The 18,412-nt window shown below is 35.7% G+C and overlaps 1 protein-coding gene across 1 annotated transcript in view; it reads left to right on the top strand.

Annotated features, from left to right (window-relative positions):
• The window catches only part of LAMA2 (laminin subunit alpha 2), a 554,924-nt gene that overhangs the window by 515,315 nt on the left and 21,197 nt on the right, over window positions 1-18,412 (top strand). The window contains exons 54-58 of the mRNA XM_045544336.1: window positions 1,392-1,512; window positions 4,009-4,185; window positions 8,729-8,877; window positions 13,890-14,066; window positions 14,294-14,462. Coding sequence (XP_045400292.1) covers window positions 1,392-1,512; window positions 4,009-4,185; window positions 8,729-8,877; window positions 13,890-14,066; window positions 14,294-14,462 — 793 coding nt within the window. The remainder of the gene's footprint in view (window positions 1-1,391; window positions 1,513-4,008; window positions 4,186-8,728; window positions 8,878-13,889; window positions 14,067-14,293; window positions 14,463-18,412) is intronic.

Raw genomic sequence — 18,412 nt, forward strand, 5'->3', positions numbered from 1 at the left:
CAGGTAGAATATTTTGACATCAATTAGACAGTTTTTACAGACGCTTATTAATACCACACAAAGAATTACCTTTTTATTTCTATATACTTTCACTGTTTGATAGAGTAGCCGATATATAGTTCGATATAATTCAGTAGTTCAATATATAGTTCAATATAATGCCAATATAAATTAAATACAATTAAATAACAATAAATATGCAGTTTCTCATTGGGACAAGCAACATTTCAAGGCTCGATAGCCATGTATGGCTAGCAACTGCTGATTTGGACAGTGCAGAACAGAACTTATCTGTCATCACAGGAAGTTCTGTTGGACAGCACTGTTACAGCTAAAGAAGTATCATCATCTTTGGCATCCTGCTAGCTCATGTTTATTGAGCACTTACTGTGTGATATGCTATTTATTAAATTATCCAAACATCACAACTTGATAATGTAGATACTGTTGTTATCATGCCGATTTCACATATAAGGACTCTGAGTCTCTGAGAAGTCAGCTCACTTGCATAACGTCGTATTATAAACCAAAGCAATATCTGGGCTCAAGGACAAGAACTTCACTTTCTAATCTGCTGGCATGTTTGCCTCATTTCAAGAAGTAGTGAGCAAAAAGTAAACATTCAAGCATAGTTTGGGTATAAAAGCCATTTTTCAATCTTATTGGAAAAATGAAATGTATGTTTTTTGCATTTGGTTGCTTTATTTTGTTATTGTTCCAATATAGAATACAGACTTTGGTGTCAGTCTGTAAAGACAATTTAAAATATTTGTTTTTAGACTATGTAATCCAAAAGAATGTTCCTTGGGTTTTGTTTGTACTTAAAAGCTTTAAAGATATATATATATATATATATATATATATATACATATATATATACACACACACATATGTATTGTCTTATTCTTTAGCTGCCCCCAAAAAACACATCAATGAAAGAAATATTTTCTTTTCAAAATAAGCATTTCCAGATATTTTTTTTCTAAATCTTGAGCAAGATTTTTAAAAACTTTTTTTATGTAGTTTGATTATACTGCTTACACAATTACCTGCTGTTTGGTGGAAAAAAGAAACACTTCATTATGCATATGAAATGTTAATAAGAAGTCAGTTAATTCCTGTGCCTTGTGCTTAAATACTGTGGGTGGGATTATTTTTAAAGAGGAGAAGAACTATATAAAGACTCCTGCTGCCGGATGATGTTAACATCCACTTAGTCCAACCGGTAGATAATGGAAAGCAGAGTTTGCTGGGTACATGTGTGCACAGTTTGATGTCTGTGATGTACCTGCCTGTGTGTCTGCTCCATATGGCTTCTTCCCAGTAGTCAGAGAGTACGCTGCCATCACCCTAATGATATTGCTTTTGTTCTCCATTTGACTATTCAATAGGCCAGAAGTAAACTTGAAGAAATATTCCGGCTGTCTCAAAGATATTGAAATTTCAAGAACTCCATACAATATACTCAGTAGCCCTGATTATGTTGGTGTTACCAAAGGATGCTCACTGGAGGTCAGTCTGTTTATAACGGTTCCCTAAATACATTTATATCAGCTTTCACTTACAGAGTGTGGGTGCTCTTATGGGGATCAGTCTTTTGTTAATATATTTTAGACTTCTCCTGACCCTAGTCTTAGCTATGCATAAATGATAAAACAAGACTGAAGCATTCTATAAATTACAATGATGGAAATGATATTATGAAGACCCAAAATTATGATCCACCTTCCCACATGTATAGCCCTTCATAGCATGTATCTTTGATATTAATCTCTTTTCTGTGTCTCTGTTCCTTTTCAACACTACTTTTCCCTTTTCCTTATTTTTGTCATCTACTTTAAATTTATTTTCCCATTATGTATTGTATATGCTTTATTAGCAACCTTATTTTTTTTCTGGAATGTGTTGGAGTTTAGACAAATAGCAAGGAGTACACCATAGCCACTAGTGCGTGGCATCTTGTCTGCAGCTTTGGACTCTAGCCCTCTTGTCTTTGAAATAACATAGACTGGGACCTGTGGTGTCCAACTCTGCAAAGACTCATGTCTCATATGACTGTAAAGTCCCTTGTTAGCTGATATCCTCAGTATCTCTTCTTTGTTGCTAAAGCAGCTCAGCAGCATCCTGATCCTACCTGACTGTTTTGTACTGACTCTTCAATCCAGACTACCCATATGTGAGAAAAACTCAGGTCACGGCTCTGCTCTCTTAAAATATCTGTACACAAGAGCCAGTGGTCAATAGCAAATATTAGTGAGAATTTTATGGGAACTCAACAGTAATGAGCTTATTTTAAAAAGAAAATATTAAATCTATCATGCTTACTATTTTTAATTACCTTGCTATGCTATAATTATTCATTTGGCTATTTTCTCCAATTAAAATTATTTTAAAGCATTCCAGTAGAATTCAGGGGAATGAAGAGAGAATAGGAGGAAAGAAAAAGTGAATCTGCCACCTGAGTGATGAGGTTTAAAGACTGGAATAGAACTTTCAGGATCGTCATTGTTCATGCTACAGGCTCCAAGTTGGAATTGGCTATAGACACACACCCTAAGAAGCTTGGGAATAAGGAAAAGGGAGATACATAAAGAATCGAAACTCTAAGAACCTGTACTGGCTTCTTAAGGAAAGTTTAAGTGAGAGTTTTAATCTTCAAAGCCCAACTCTCGTCCACATTCAAAAGACATACACATGAGGATAGAAAACTGTCTAGAAAATGAATAGCCTCTATGCATGGAAATGATGATTCTGTAAAGGCACTTTTCAGTAACCAGGAATTATTTTGCAACTAAAATATGAGGCAGAAATTTGACGCGGATAAATACTGAAAAGTCTGCACAGTGGTTTTATCTAAACTATCTAAAACTCCATGATTTGCAAATTGGAATAGAAAATAGATTATACATTTTACTAACTCTTGTGTCATTTAACTGGGCTTGAAACACTGTGGGGGGGGGTGGAAATAGCCCACAATAAAAGATTCCTTGCTTTTACTCCAGCAAAATCCAGGACTTTAAAAATGAATACTTTAAGCACTTTAAATGCTTAGCTATATGGGCTTACTTAAATAAATACTAGCACATTCACGCAGTGGAAAGTCCTGCAGCCATTAAAAGTGATGATGATCTATATTTACTGACAGAGATATCCTCCACATATGTAAGCAAAAGAAAGACATTAGAAATGAACATGTCTATCAAGATTCAGTTTAAATATAAGAAGGAAGAGAGCAATGTTATGAAAGCTAAAATGAATGGGTGAATGAATGAATGATAGAAAGCTATATGCATCTGTACAGCTTTGGGATTGTGGTAGTGGAGGGTGATTCGCTCCCTTTTGCATTTTGTTACTGTTTGAAATGTAACTGTTTAATTTTATAATCCAACAAGGACAGTGGTATTTTAATTTGGAGAAAAAACTGGACTATGAAATGTTTGGTTTATTTATTCTTAAGGTTTAGGTTTTATCTTATTTTTCTAATGTATTCTAGAGTATATGTATACTTTTGTAGCAGTGAACAGATTTACCTTGGGCTTATTGCAGAGGAACAATGCAGACATAGACCAATGTCATACTCCTCTGTAAAACACAAACAATTAATTGACAGAGTGCATTCAAGGGATTAATTATAGTGTTTTCAAGGGAGACTTAGAGAGATTGATAGACATGTACCTGCCTATGTGTCAGTTTGGTTTAAATCTTTGGCTTAAACCAAAAGAAAATATTATCTATCAATGATAATTTTCTATATTTTAAATGAAAAGTTCTAGAATAAAAACAGAGGCCATCATTTTGATTTTAACTCAAACTGTTCAGAAGATGTGAAGTTATAACTGGAAATAATATTTCTTCTGCTCTTAAGCTCTCCATGTAACCATGGGGATTTCATACTTTCTGAAACTACAATGTATTTCATAATCACATTGAGGAGAGCAAGTGAGATGGCTAAATTAATTTAAACTTTCATTTCTAATGATTCCTTCTCTTCTTTCCTTTTACCTGCAGAATGTGTACACAGTTAGCTTCCCCAAGCCTGGTTTTGTGGAGCTCTCCCCTGTGCCACTCGATGTAGGAACAGAAATCAACCTGTCCTTCAGCACCAACAATGAGTCTGGGATCATTCTCTTGGGAAGTGGAGGGACCCCAGCACCACCCAGGAGAAAACGAAGGCAGACTGGACAGGTATGCCCACACCTAGTTGATAATGCGTTTTTCCTAGTGCTTATATAAAATAATTAATTCTACTCTCATCTTGGCTAGCCAGGACTGAACATTCCATTTACGCATGCTGGCCTCCTCTTTCTCTCACATCATCTTCCTAAAACAATTGTCTTCACTAGCATTTTCCTGTTGGTCAATTCCAGTACAAAGTCATACTTGTACTTGCATCTATATTTTTATATGGACTTAACATATGCATATATAAAGATGAAAGCTTAACATATATTCATATTATATTAATCTTTTTTTGTCTCTCTTACCAGATCTGTAGATATTCAGCTAGGGTTCCTTAAATTTAAATTTCAGTTCCTTCAGAGATCAGTTTCCCAGTTGTACTAGCCAAGGTGATGCAGTCTGTTGGAGCCTGATTTGTTCTACCCTCTCTGGACACAGAGAAAGGCAGAGAATGGACCTGGGGTGGGAGAAAGCAAATAGAGCACAACCAACACAATAGCCTAATAGCACTCAAGGATGGAAAAATAAAGCCTAAAGAATATCTACTTTGTAAGGACATAAACTTGAGTACTTATGTCCATCTGATTTTGTTGAAAGCACTCTCTCAACTCTCCAGATTTAGGCATCATAACTCTTTACTACCTTGATATTCCTTTAATATCTTCGATCACATATTTTAAAATATAATTTCACATTTAATCTAGTTTTTCTCAGTGAAAGGGTTTATAGGAATTACTTAGTAAGTCTGCCATGACCAAAAGAACAGAATCCTTTACAAATATGTCCTTAGGTATGTATGTGCCCTTGTAAACTAGGTCGTGTTATTTGTGTTTATATGTGTTTTTAAAATCAATTCTAGCATGTAACATTTAGTGATCAATATTATATAATAAATCTTATTCCTTTTCCTAAAAAATAGAAAGCCTACACAAAATATTAGCAAACAGAGTCCAAAGATGTACAACCATGAGTAACTTCAGTTATCTCAGGATGCAGGGGTTGTTTAATATTAGAAAATCTAAAAATCATACAATCATTTCAATAGATATAGTAAAATCATTTGGTAAAATTTAATACCTATTCATGATTTTTAAAAAATACTTAGTAAACTAAGGAAGGAACTTCCTAAGCCATCTATAAAAAAACTGTAACAATTATAAACATTTGGTACAAAAATCAAGCCCAAGAAAAGGATGACTTATAACTGCACTTATCTTAGCCAGTGCAGCCAGTGCAAAAAAAGAACAATCAAATATAGTGCAAGAACAAGTATAAGAACAAGTATATAATTTAAGAATAAATATAACAAAGTAGACATAAAACCCATAGAGAGAAAATTATAAAATTTTATTAAAAAGCTGTAAAGTATTCTTCAATAAATGGACATAGTCAACATTTTAATGGAAAGACTTAATACTAAAAATATGCCAATTCTACCCAAAATGATAATATATAGATTGAATTTCAAAAGAAACATCACCTTATCTTTTTGTGAATCATGACAAGCTTATTCTAAAACTTACATCAAAGATGAAAAACCCAAGAAACTTCTGAGATACAAGAATAAGGTGTTGGAGCTGTCTCACAGAGATCAGCACATTAGAAGATAGAGTTCTGCATTGTGGTAGTACGGTGTTAATCCATGGAGAGCAATGTGCAAGTGGAACAGAATAGAGAACCCTGATTATACCCAAGCATAGGTGAAAACAACATTTGGCAATAGTTGGCATTGCAGATCAATAAAAAAAACAGTGGGCTGTTCAGTGAATGATTCCAGGGCAATTTTATTATCCATATGGAAAAACTTAAACTGAATTTCTACTTCACATCAAACCAAAAAATAAATTTCCAATGAATTAAAATCTGAAATATGGAAGGGAAAAAAAATCTTTAAAAATTTTAGAAGAATATATAGAAGGATAACTTTTGACCTTGGGGGAGGGAAGGATTTATTGAACAAAACAAGATTATAAGTGCAACTGTATTAAAACTAAAACTCTTTGGTCATCTAACAACACAAAAACAAGCCTCATCCTGGCAACTTATATAACACATAACCTACAAAAGATTAGTAACCAGGATATAAAACTAACTCTTACAAACCAAGAAGAAAAAGACAAGAAACATTAGATAATAATGGACAGAAGACTTTAACAGGCATTTCACAGAAAAGCAGATATGATTGACCAAAAACATATTTTTAAAATGTATATTCTCATTTGTAATGGGAGGAATGTAGTTTTAGACGATGCTAGATTTTATACCCAATAGAATGATGAAACATGAAGAAATATGATAATACCAAGTGTTGGAAAGACATGAATCAAAAGTAACTCCTAATCATTACTGATGGAAAGAGTAAATTTCTATAGCTACTTTGGAAAAATTTTGGCACTGTCTTATAAAACTGAATATGTGCATACCTTAAAAGCCAGCAATTCCACTCCCAGGTGCCAGCAATTCCACTCCCAGGTATAAACCCAAGCTCTCGAACATGTGCCTAGTGAGACACGTACAAAAACGTTTATAGCAGTATTCTTTATAATATTAATAGTAGAATAACTAGAAACAACCCAGATATTCACCAGCTGGAGAACAGATAAGCACACTGTGGCATTTTCACATAATGAGATATTAAGCAATAGTAAGAAGGAATAAATTAAAACTAAACATAACAACATGGATGAATAGAAAATAAATAGAAATGAAAAATGTACAGTATACTATATGATACCATTTTTATAGATTTTTTAATACAAGTAGTGCAAACAACATATATGTGAATTTTCGAAAATAATTTTTAAAAAGTGAGGGAATGATAAACATAAAATCCACATTAGTGGTTACCTCTGAGATGGAGAAACAGAGATGGTTTATAAAGAAACTCATAGGAGATGCAATGGTATTGTTTCTGAAATCAAGTGGTAGATTTACAGCTATTTGTTTTATTGTAGTGTTGACATAGCTTCATCATTTATATGTATGTCACTTATATTGTGAGGAATGTATCAAATAGTCAGAACAAAAATATTTTTTGAAGAATGGAGGAAAGTGTTATTTCATTTCTTACTGCATATAATAAGCACTGAATAAATATAGAATATAAATTCCTCTTAAAGTCTTTGTCCTTTAATCCTGAAAAATAGTATTATTTTCTCACTATTACAAATAGTAAGCTAGTTATAATAAGAGGACCAGATCAAACATTGTGACATAGATTTCCACTAAAGGATATTTGATTCCTTGGTCATTGTCAAATAATTAAGCAACACCCACTGGCTCCAAATTTCTCCTCATCAGGATTAAAGAAACAGATGTGAATCCCGAGCTTTCAGGATAGTTTTTAAAATAAAACAGTGTCCTATTAAAACAATTAAAATGAGAAAATACTAAGTACTATAGTACAAAGTAAGTTAAAATGCTACTTTAATGTTTCAACATTTTAATGACAATGAATATGTAGTTTTTAAAATCTCATCTTTAATGATAATGAATATGTAGTTTTTAAAATCTCATAGTAAATGTTGTCTCCAAAACGAAACAATGTTTAACAGTTTGTGTCTGTTATAGAAAAAATGCTGGTTAAATTGACATAGTTTATATTTCAAGTTAACAGTTCTGATATCCATAGGGTTCATTGTGATTATGTTCTGCTAAATGGGTTGGAGATATCAAATAGTCCGTCAGCTAAGAAATTATTAATTGAGTGAGTAGTTTGCAGTTGCCCCTTTGACAAATGGTGAGTACTAGTCCAGATCTTCAGCACGTTTTGTGGTGGACAGGTAGCCACATAGATGACTTAGTAAATTATCGGAGACATGATGATGTTTGATCAAAACCGTCTCCACCACCATAGATGACTCGTGGAGGACTGAGCGATCACTGTGCAGCCATGCCCTAGCACTCAACCAGAAAGGGAGCGCACGCGGCATCCGCTTGGGGGACAAGGACTGCATTCAAGCTCCCTGGGGTTCATAATCGGATATCAAAACCATACTGGTTGCTATGGTAACAGTAGCAAGAAGAGAGCAGGCATGTTTGTGGATGAAAAATTGTCTTCCTTCTTTCTAAATGTGGGAGACAAGTTACATGTTTGTGATAGCAATCTATTCCACCAGCTCAGAGAACAAATTGAAGACAAACACTCAAAATGCCATAAGTTTGAGAGTCAGACCTGATTTCCAGAAGCTAGCTGTCCACTTCTGAATACAAGAGAGAGGGATTTTGTTGACACCCTTTGTTTCCTGATAGGTTTTGTAAGTTACAGGACCAATGCAAGCACAGCTGTACTGTCAGCATCGCAAATGTGCTTTGCAGAGAACTGCTATACTACTATATCCACTCTCCACATCGTCTAACAAGCACAAATGGTACATGATCAAAAAGCTATACCTAGCTGCTTTAAAAACTCTGTGTAAGAAAATATTAAGTCTTAACTTCTGAGGAAAGGTCTCAGAGTAGATGAATCTGTGGTTGTGTCAGGGAATCTCTAAAGCTAAGTCATAAATGAGACTCCTGTTTAATCTTCAATAACCATTTGCTGTTGCAGGCCTATTATGCAATCTTCCTCAACAAGGGCCGTCTGGAGGTGCACCTCTCCACAGGGACAAGAACAATGAGGAAAATTGTCATCAGACCAGAGCCAAGTCTATTTCATGATGGGAGAGAACATTCCGTTCATGTAGAGAGAACTAGAGGGTAACAATAGCACTGGAGTACTTATTGCTGTTCCTAACATGCACTTCCTTTGCTAGCATCAGTCTCTGCCTGAACCTCTGTGTGTGTGGATGTACTATGCATTGCAAAACGATAAAGTGTTAGCTTAATCTCCTCTTCATTACGTTTCATACTTCAGGAGCCTCATTTACCTGGGCCCTTTGGAGTTCTACTCTTAACATTTTTATTCTATGCAGTTCTCCACACCTTTGGAAAAACCAAATGCATCTTCTGAAGCTATAGATAAGAGAAATCCCTCCCTCTGCCTCTTTCAAATATTCTCTTCTCAAATAAGGTATGCACACAGTGAAGCGCACGGAATAGCTCAGCTGGAGCCGGCAGCCTTTGGCAGCTGCTGTTTCATTCAGGTTCCAAAGCAGTTATGACAGCTGCTTAGAAACCTGTCACAGATACGGAGCATGGCTACAGCTGCAGGACCTACTGAGCCTGTTAAGTGCACACCTTGTCCCTGTCCCCCTTCCCAAGGTGTGCATGGTCCCTGCAGAGTGGCTTCATGAGGGAATAGAATCAAGGGAGAAAAGGGAAATAGCTACTGCCCTGAGATCAGCTCATGGAGGTCACCTCCCTACAAATCCACCACAGCACTTGCCCCCAGCCCTGAGCCAGAGAATTGACCTTAATAGTGAACAAACTGATTCTCATTTCTTTAGAATGTTGCCATACTTTATACTTGCTTTATTGGGAAAGTCATCTGTATTTTTCATCAAAATATTGTATGACAACTCAGAGAAGTAATTAGTTTAGTAGGACAATTAGAAAAAAATGAAAACAGAAGCCCAGAGACTTCAGGGGCCTCAGACTTCCAAGCCAGCAATCCATTTATTAGATTGAAGACACAGAAAAGGACTGGAAATCAAATTTGATGAAACCTCAAAACACAGAAAATACTTGTAAATGCAACGAGTATGGATGTGTAGCAATAGTTCCAGTAGGCAAATGCTGTTCTTTAGTTAAAGATCTATATCTTCTAATTATCCTCAAGTGGATAACTGATAAGTAATAAAAATTTTTCACCTTCTAAGTAAATAATAAAGCTTTCCTCAGATCATTGTTTTGTTATCATACAGAGCATCAGGTTGTGGGCTGAATTGATACTAAGCACTCACGCAGAGTGTGTACTAACTGAGATGCTTAGAAGCCATGATTAAGACAAATGAGGGATCAATATTTGGACTAACTATGAACTTTTACTAATCTAATAGCCAGATATTGTAGTCATGGTCTCTGAGGAGAAATGCAAACTGAATTTTCTCATTTAAATCTTAGGGAATGCTGTAGAATACTGATTTTACATGTCTTTTCGACTAGATTTTAGGCCCTTTGCCAAACTTTAATTCTTTTCATTGTGGGAAGGGCTTTTTAAAAGACGTAAACTTTAAGGAATTTCAGTAGAAAAAATGCAGATTTGAGAAACACAGTTGACCAAAAATCACCCAAAATATGTTATTTTTTAAAGAAAGAATTAAGATATTCCCAAATGCATTACAGTGTTGTAGTAAGGTGTCCTTTGAACAGATGTTTCTCTTCAAGAAGGGCATTTTATTATGCCAACTTCACAGCTGTTGACCATCAATCCAACCTTTATTTGATTAAGCTCAGTGTATAGTACATCACTGAAAACTGGTCATTCAGTTAATCAGCCATATAAACAAACAGTTTTACCGTTCACTGTTAATTACAGGATAATGTATTGGACATATTAGCGTGTAGACACTGAGCTCTGTGCCAAAACAAGAACACATTTGCTACCATAATGGCTCTTTCAACACTCTGAGGTCAAACGCAATCACCATCTACCCCATAAGCAAGTGCTACATTAAACTGATTAACAAGAGATCATAAATGACCACAAGAACTTCACTCAGAAACATTTTAATGCTTCATGTGCCTATTCCATGGCATGACCTATCAAATAATAGACAAAGATTATGCCTTTTAATCATTCTAAATGTATGTGAGATCTGTATTAATATTCTTTCTTCACAGATGAGAAAATATTAACCAGCTTGCCCAAAATCACATACTACAAATAACAGAGCCAGGTTTTAAATGAGATATATTTTACTTAAATACCTTCATCTATGCACAGCCAACTATTAATTCTTACCCTTTTTTGTAACCCTGAAGATTTATATTACTTTATGTTGATTATGATATACTGTTACTAATTTGGAAATATTTGTTTTCTCCCAACGCTTTTCAGAGTATACATGGTATCATCATTTCTTTCCCTAAAACCCTAGATAAGAAGATAAATTTAATACCACGTCACAAAATTATTGCACTTTTACCAAATTGGGGGCCAGATTTCTCAAGATGTTCCTTCTGTCTCGCCCTCTGCCTCTCTTTACCCCTTCTTCTTTATTCTCTCTCCTTTTCTACCCCTTTCTCTGGAAAAATCTCTCTTCAGTCACGTTGGTATTTAATTTCCTGGTTCTCCAGTGACTCCTGCCTTCGATATCTGCTTTGCCCTCTGGTCTTTCTCCTGGAGTCCACCTCAGTGTCCAGCTAACTGGACAAAAACATCAAACCCTAAGAGCCTGAAATAGTTGCTTAGGCAAATAAGATACCAACAGGCTTGAATTTCTCCTCAGTGAAAGCATTCTTCACACAGGTACAGACTGAGGCTACAGATCATGAAGTAGGATAAGATGTTTCAGCAGTAATGCGAGGTTTCCAGAATGAGATCATGATTTGGACACTGCAACCCAAATATTTTCTTTCTTACCATTCAAAATATGTTCAATCATAAAAAATTTCAGATTTTATTTTTTGTTTAAATTACAAATGTCAAGGCACCTCTCTTAATATCTTCTTCTACATATACAACCCAATTGGTCGTGGCTTAAAAAATTCTTGGACTAATATTCAAAACAAACAGGAAACAATGTAAATAATAAGATATTTCATTTTGAAACTCTAATAATCAACCATTGAAATTGTAAAAAAAAAATACATATATGTACAACTGACCTATCACAATACAAATAGTAATGCAATGTTTAATATACTGTTTTGCACATAGCAGGAAAAAAAAAACAGGAGACACACACCCCACCAGAATCATAATGGACATGCTCGTAATGTTTTTCTCTACAGAAGAACTAAATGAATGATCTAGATTTGATGCTCCTAGAATGTAAAATACAAACAGGATTCAGCTATAGTTCTCTAGCAATGCCCATATTAAGTAAGATAGCCTCAGGGCAATCCCTTAATTAATGTTTTCCTCCACTTGAAGTAGGTATTTTTAATCTCCATTGTATGAATGAATGAAATGAAACTGAGCATGATTAAATAACTTGCCCGAGGTCACACAGCTAGTAAGCTTCCAAACTAGTACTGAATTCCAGTCTGTCCCTTCCGAAAGCCCACATTCATTCTACATCACCACCCTGTAAACCAGTAGAGAAGGACCAGTAGAGAAGGACCGTAACCACTGTTACGGTCCTTGAGCAGAACCAGGCTAAAGAGAGAGTCTACACCAGAAAGAGGAAGGCCCCTGGCTCTTTAAAATTCTAATCAAGAGCAGAGATTTACTCTCCTTAGACAATCTTTAATAGTAGTTTAAAGCCCTCATTAAAACCCTTAGGAGCACTGTTACATCATGTTAGTAAGAGACTACTTTTAACCAAAGGGGGGAAAAAGGTGTTGAGGGGAGGGTTTTTTCAGTGAGTCACACATACCTAGAAGTGAGTGGTTTTCTAAAAGTCTCATAAAAGCACCAACACTCTTAGCCAGGAAACTGAACCTCTTGATACTTGCCAACACATTTTTCCAGAGTCTGGTAAACACATACACACACACACACACACACAGTATGTCCTTTCTCCCTATTTCCCCTTTGAAACTCAATCTGATCTGTTCCTTCTCCTCTACCCCCTGAATGGTGACATTTTGAGACATAATGAAATCCATCTTTTGCTCCATTCTCTTACTTTTGAAGCATACCAAAGTGGACCAGTTTCTCAGTGCCAATTCAGAGCATCTTTGTCCTGGCTTTTTGTTTCTAGTCCTACCTGTAGTTTTTCTTTATAAAATCAAGTAAGATGGCACTTTAAGACCGAGTTTCCCACTCAGTACTTAAAGTACTTCGGTTTTTTCCCCACATATGAAGTAACTTTTCAATAATCCATTCATGATCCTCATTCGGGCTAGTGACTAATACTTATGACTAATAGCATCATGATGACTGTTGGAATTGAAGCTCAAAACCTGCTTCTAAAACAAAAGAGAAAATGCCTTTGGTCATTTTTACCATCAGAACCCTTCGTTCGTCTCCTTCTGAGTCTTTGCTCCAGGATCTAAGGATGTTGCAAATAAGTAGCATGAGGTTCTCAATTAGCAGTGTGTGAGTTATCTCTCATAAGCAAATTAGGGAAATTAATGAAACAGCCACTAAGGAAAATCATTGCAGGGAACAATTAACATGGTGTTACTGCCTGCCTCTTCTATTCAAAAGCCAGCAGCTACGTTCTTTATAAAATCATGCTGTAAGTGTTTGCTGTTGATTCCTGCAATCTAAGCTCTCAGGAGTACAGTTTGTCCCCTAGCAAGAAGATAATAGCCAGCACAAACCAAGAAATAAAGAGCCAAACAAAATGTGACCCCATGCTGTGCTAAACCCACTGATCCTGATACGATTAGACATTATTACACAGTACAGAAACCTCAGTTCTTACAGGCTCATGTGTTGGGCTGCACATTACTGATGTCACCTCCACCAGAGGCTAATGTCGCAGCTATACCATTGCCTGGTTTCAGTAAACTTTCAGGGAGCGTGAACCAGGGAGGCATGGGACAAGATCCTGAGAAACAAGAACAGTTGCTTAGTGTAGAATTCCTAATCACCGAATCTGGGTTCACTTAAAAGCTACGAGAGGGAGAGATATAGGGTGGGAGAAAAGAGTTTGATTTCCAACTATATTGAACGCGATGTGATTCTGACTTGTTTATTTTAAATGTTTTATCAGCATCTTGACTGTTCAGGTGGATGAAGACAAAAGACATACGCAAAACCTGACGGTAGAACAGGCTGTTGAAGTTAAAAAGCTGTTCATTGGGGGTGCTCCCCCTGAATTCCAACCTTCCCCCCTCAGAAATATTCCTCCTTTTGAAGGCTGTGTATGGAATCTGGTCATTAACTCTGTGTAAGTGAATTGCCTAAATTTTGTTTGTTTGTTTTGGTATGAGGATTACCAATGCATCTCCACTATCCAAAACCATAGGGGGGAAGAAAGGAATGAAGATGTTTAAATTAGATTTAGAAAATTGCACCGATGGTCTTAAAAAGGGGGTAGGGTATCTGATTTAATTGTAAGGAAGCAAGACAATGAGAAATTTTAAAATATATTTTATTTCAATTATATTATCTTAGCCTTATGGACTTTGCACGGCCTGTATCCTTCAAAAATGCAGACATTGGTCGCTGTGCCCATCAGAAACCCCGTGAAGATGAAGATGGAGCCGTTCCAGCTGAAATAGTTACCCAGCCTGAGCCAGTTCCCACCCCAACCATCCCTGCACCCACCCCAGTTCCGGCACATGTGAGTCTTTATGTCCCCACTGCTTTTTAATTTTTACCCAGCATTTTGAATCTTTTCAGAAGGAAAATTACTCAGGATATCTGGTATACTTTACTGCTACAATTAGAGGAAGGATAACCTGTCTATAAAAACTTATTCTCACATCTTCGGTGGATTACTTTTAGTTTTTTCTGTTTATAAAATAGTACATTTTCAGTTGAAAAGTCAGAAAGCACAGAAATATCCAGAATCAAGACTAAAAGCCACCTATAATCTCACTGCACAGAAGCAACCATATTGATTTTCAGTCACTTTCATTTGCATTTTACATCATAGGTCATATACCACATATACAATATGGTATCCTGTGTTTTTAAAAACTAGTAATACACAATTAAAACTGTTTCCCAATATCGTGAATGTATATATCTAATATGATTTTATATTACATATATACACACGCACGCAAACACAGAGACACACAAAATATTTTATAATATTGGGGGTAATATATCCTTGATCAGAGTGTGGACTCAGAGTCAGACTTCCTGTGTTCAAATCCCAGCACACTAACCTACCACCTGTATGAATTTTGGAGAGCTACTTAGCTAATTTATTCCTCAGTTTCCTCATCTGTAAAATGAACACATTTATCAAAAAGTCATTATCAGGATTTTAAAAGATAATGTTTATTACATGCCTGGCATAGACTAAGCACTTAAGAAATGGCATAGTTACTATATAGGAATAATAATAATTACTGCTTTCAAGTGCTTACTATGTGCCAGCTACTGGCTAAATGATTTCCATTCCATATATATGTCATTCTTATAACAAATCTGTAAATAGAAATTGTCATCCCATTTTTAGTTGAGTTAATACGAATTAGCTAGCTTAAGTAACTAATCCACCCACACAGCTAGTCAAGGGCAGAGTGGGAATTTGAATCCAATGGGTCTGGCTCCTGATCACTGGAACACTCTGCCTTTGCAATTTATTCTACTTTTCGTGGCTCATTCTGGGCTATTTAGAGTGTTTTCAGTTTTTTTCTATTAGAACCATACTCTGATGAGTACCTTTGTGCATCAAATTTTTTCATCATTTCTGCTTATTTTCTTAGAATAGATTCATAGATTAATTATGAGGTAAAAAAATGACTATGTCTAAGCTTTTCAACACACATATCTGAATTGCTTATTCCACAAGTTATGCCAATTTACATTCTCAACACCAACATATCAAAGAGAGTCAGTCTCACTACACTTTTTACACATGCATCATGTTTATAATACATGCCAATAATGGGTGGAACATGTTGTCTGGAGTGCAGGTTTTGAAAACTCTTGAAGATCTCATTGTCTTCATTAGTTTCCATGATGGAATTGGTTGTTCTGTAGAGAATTGTGCTCCTTGACACTAGAAATATTTATTAAATGAGAAACTAAACAGTCATCCTTCAAGAAAACTGGTGATTTATTCCAAGCATCATTTCATCCTCTGTAAAATTACACCTACCTTGCCTATCACATGGAGTTACTGTAATAATCAAATGAGATAATGTGTGTGGTAGTTCTTTGAAAATTAGAAGAAGCACATCTACGTAGCTACTTTGAGGAATCCCTGCATTTACTGAATAACTGGTATGTGTCCAGTACTTTACTAGACATTTTATATCCACTATTTCATTTGATCCCCACCAGCTATTGTTTTATTTACATTTATTTATACTCCTGGAAGTATTATTATCCCCATCTCACAAAAGAAAATACCTAAGATCACCCAACTAGCTAGTGGAGGGCTATCAGTCATGTGGGGATTAGTTCCCAAAGTTAATTTCCTCCTAAGGCAACCCTGAGATCTGCTGCATGGATTTCAAAATGTCTCCTCAACTCTTTCATAATGTGGCCTTGGGCTGGGTCTTTCCCCAGCAAAGGGAAGGTTAATGATCTTCCTTCTCTTTCCCCTTAGATCCTTTAAAAGCATCTGTCTCCTAGCCTCGAGAATGTGTTTTCAATGGAAGAATTCAAAAATGTCATGAGTTGAACAGACTTTTTTGACCTTGGATCCTAATGCCCACTTATAACACTGTTTCTAGAAAAAAACAGAGCCAAATTTCTAAACAACTAGCTTAGAATTATAAATTATAATTGGCAAGAGCTCTAGAGATCATGTGGTCCAATCACCATCTTAACACATGAATTCCTTTTATATGATACTTGGCATGGGTTTGCAGCCTTTACTTGAATACTTCATTAATGAGGGTTTTCCAGTGTTACAATGAAGCAGGCTCTAGTTGCTAGAAAACCGTTGATTATATTAAAGTTAAACTGTGTCCCTATAACTTCTACATAATGATTGTGTTTCTATAACCAAACACATTACATTTATATCTTCTCTGTCTAATGTCCCTTCAAGGATTTGAAAATATCTAAGTCTTCTCCTTCCCTAGACTAAGTATTCCACAAGCTCAGGTATTCTTCACATAACCTAATTTCTAATTCTTGTAACTCCCAGTGATTAATATTCTTAAGTTTGAAATATCCCTTTCAAAACATGACACCTAGAACAGACTATACTACTTAAAATGAAGTGATCAGTTCAGGGAACAGTACAACCCCTTCCTCCCTTAGTCTGTTAATGTTTTTATTAATGTACCTGAGAATGCTTTAATGTTTTTAACAAAATGCATCATGCTACTGACTCCTAATCAGGTGCCATATTTGGTCAAGCGAAACCTAGTGGACCTTCTTGTCACTAGAACTTCCTTCAGTCAGGTATCTCAGCCTTTCTATATTGGTTTGGTTTGGTTTTTAGGGGACAACCCTGCTGGCTTCCACTTACACCTTACTTTTCTAAGTGGCCACACAAACTTTGTTTCATAGGGCACCACAAGCACATCACATTGTTTCCCTTTTTTCTCAAAATAAAGATACTTGCCCATATGGGACTGGAGATTTTCACTCATTTGAGGTTTTTTTTCTAACCTTCTGTTCTAATTCCAATTTCCATTTCCTCTCAGCAATGTAGGTTTTAACTTTTCTGAAAACAGAGCATTCCCTTTAGTAGATGAAACAGAAGCAAAGGAGTTGAGTAGCAGCTCAAATTGATTGGTTTAGAAAGAATTGCAGAACACTGGAGCTGGAAAACACCTTAAATATTCCAACTCTTAATTTACACATGAGGAAGAAAAGCCCTAGAATGTACAGCATGGCTTGAGGTTACACCCATGAGTAACAGTTGGCACTAAAACCCAGATATATAAATTCCAACTGCTGTCTCCCCTTCTCTTGCACATGACACTTATTAATGACTGTGTGGTCAGAACTATATTTCTAGAACTTTCCATCTCTATTGAATTACGTTGCACTTTAGAGTTTCCGATCTTCTCTTTTAATTTGATTTCTTTCTTATGTTCTTTCTTTTTCATGTGTGGGAAGAGGTGTCTTCTTTTTAAAGGTTACTAACAGTAAAAGGCTTGACAATTTATTTTATAACAAATATTTATTAATATCCTACTAAATGCAAATATGAGTAAGATATCATCATTGCTAGCCAGGGAAAAAGAAAGAGAGAGAGAGAGACATACTTCTCCTGCCATGGCCCACCAACCTTTCTTCAATGAACTCTGGCAGGACTTGTCCTTTCTAAATGTAAGATAACCCACTGAAAAATAAGAATAATAATATCTCCCTTCAAGGATTACCATTATGAGGGAATAAACTATACATTGTATACAAAGCGCCTAGCAAAACTCCTGGCTCAAAGTAATACTCCATCGCTTCATTAATTCTTCTGTGTTAGTTTAACTGTAACTTCTGTGTTAATTTAATTCTATTAATTCTTCTAGTTACTTTAACCTTTCACACTTTTAGTTTGGGGACAAGTGCTAGGAAAAAAGGAATGTGGTGAGTATTCTATTATTAAGCAATTACAAACTCCAGCATGATATGGTTCTTAGATCTCAAGTCTCC

Source organism: Lemur catta, chromosome 2, assembly GCF_020740605.2.
Source record: "Lemur catta isolate mLemCat1 chromosome 2, mLemCat1.pri, whole genome shotgun sequence".
NCBI classification, from domain to species: Eukaryota; Metazoa; Chordata; class Mammalia; order Primates; family Lemuridae; genus Lemur; species Lemur catta.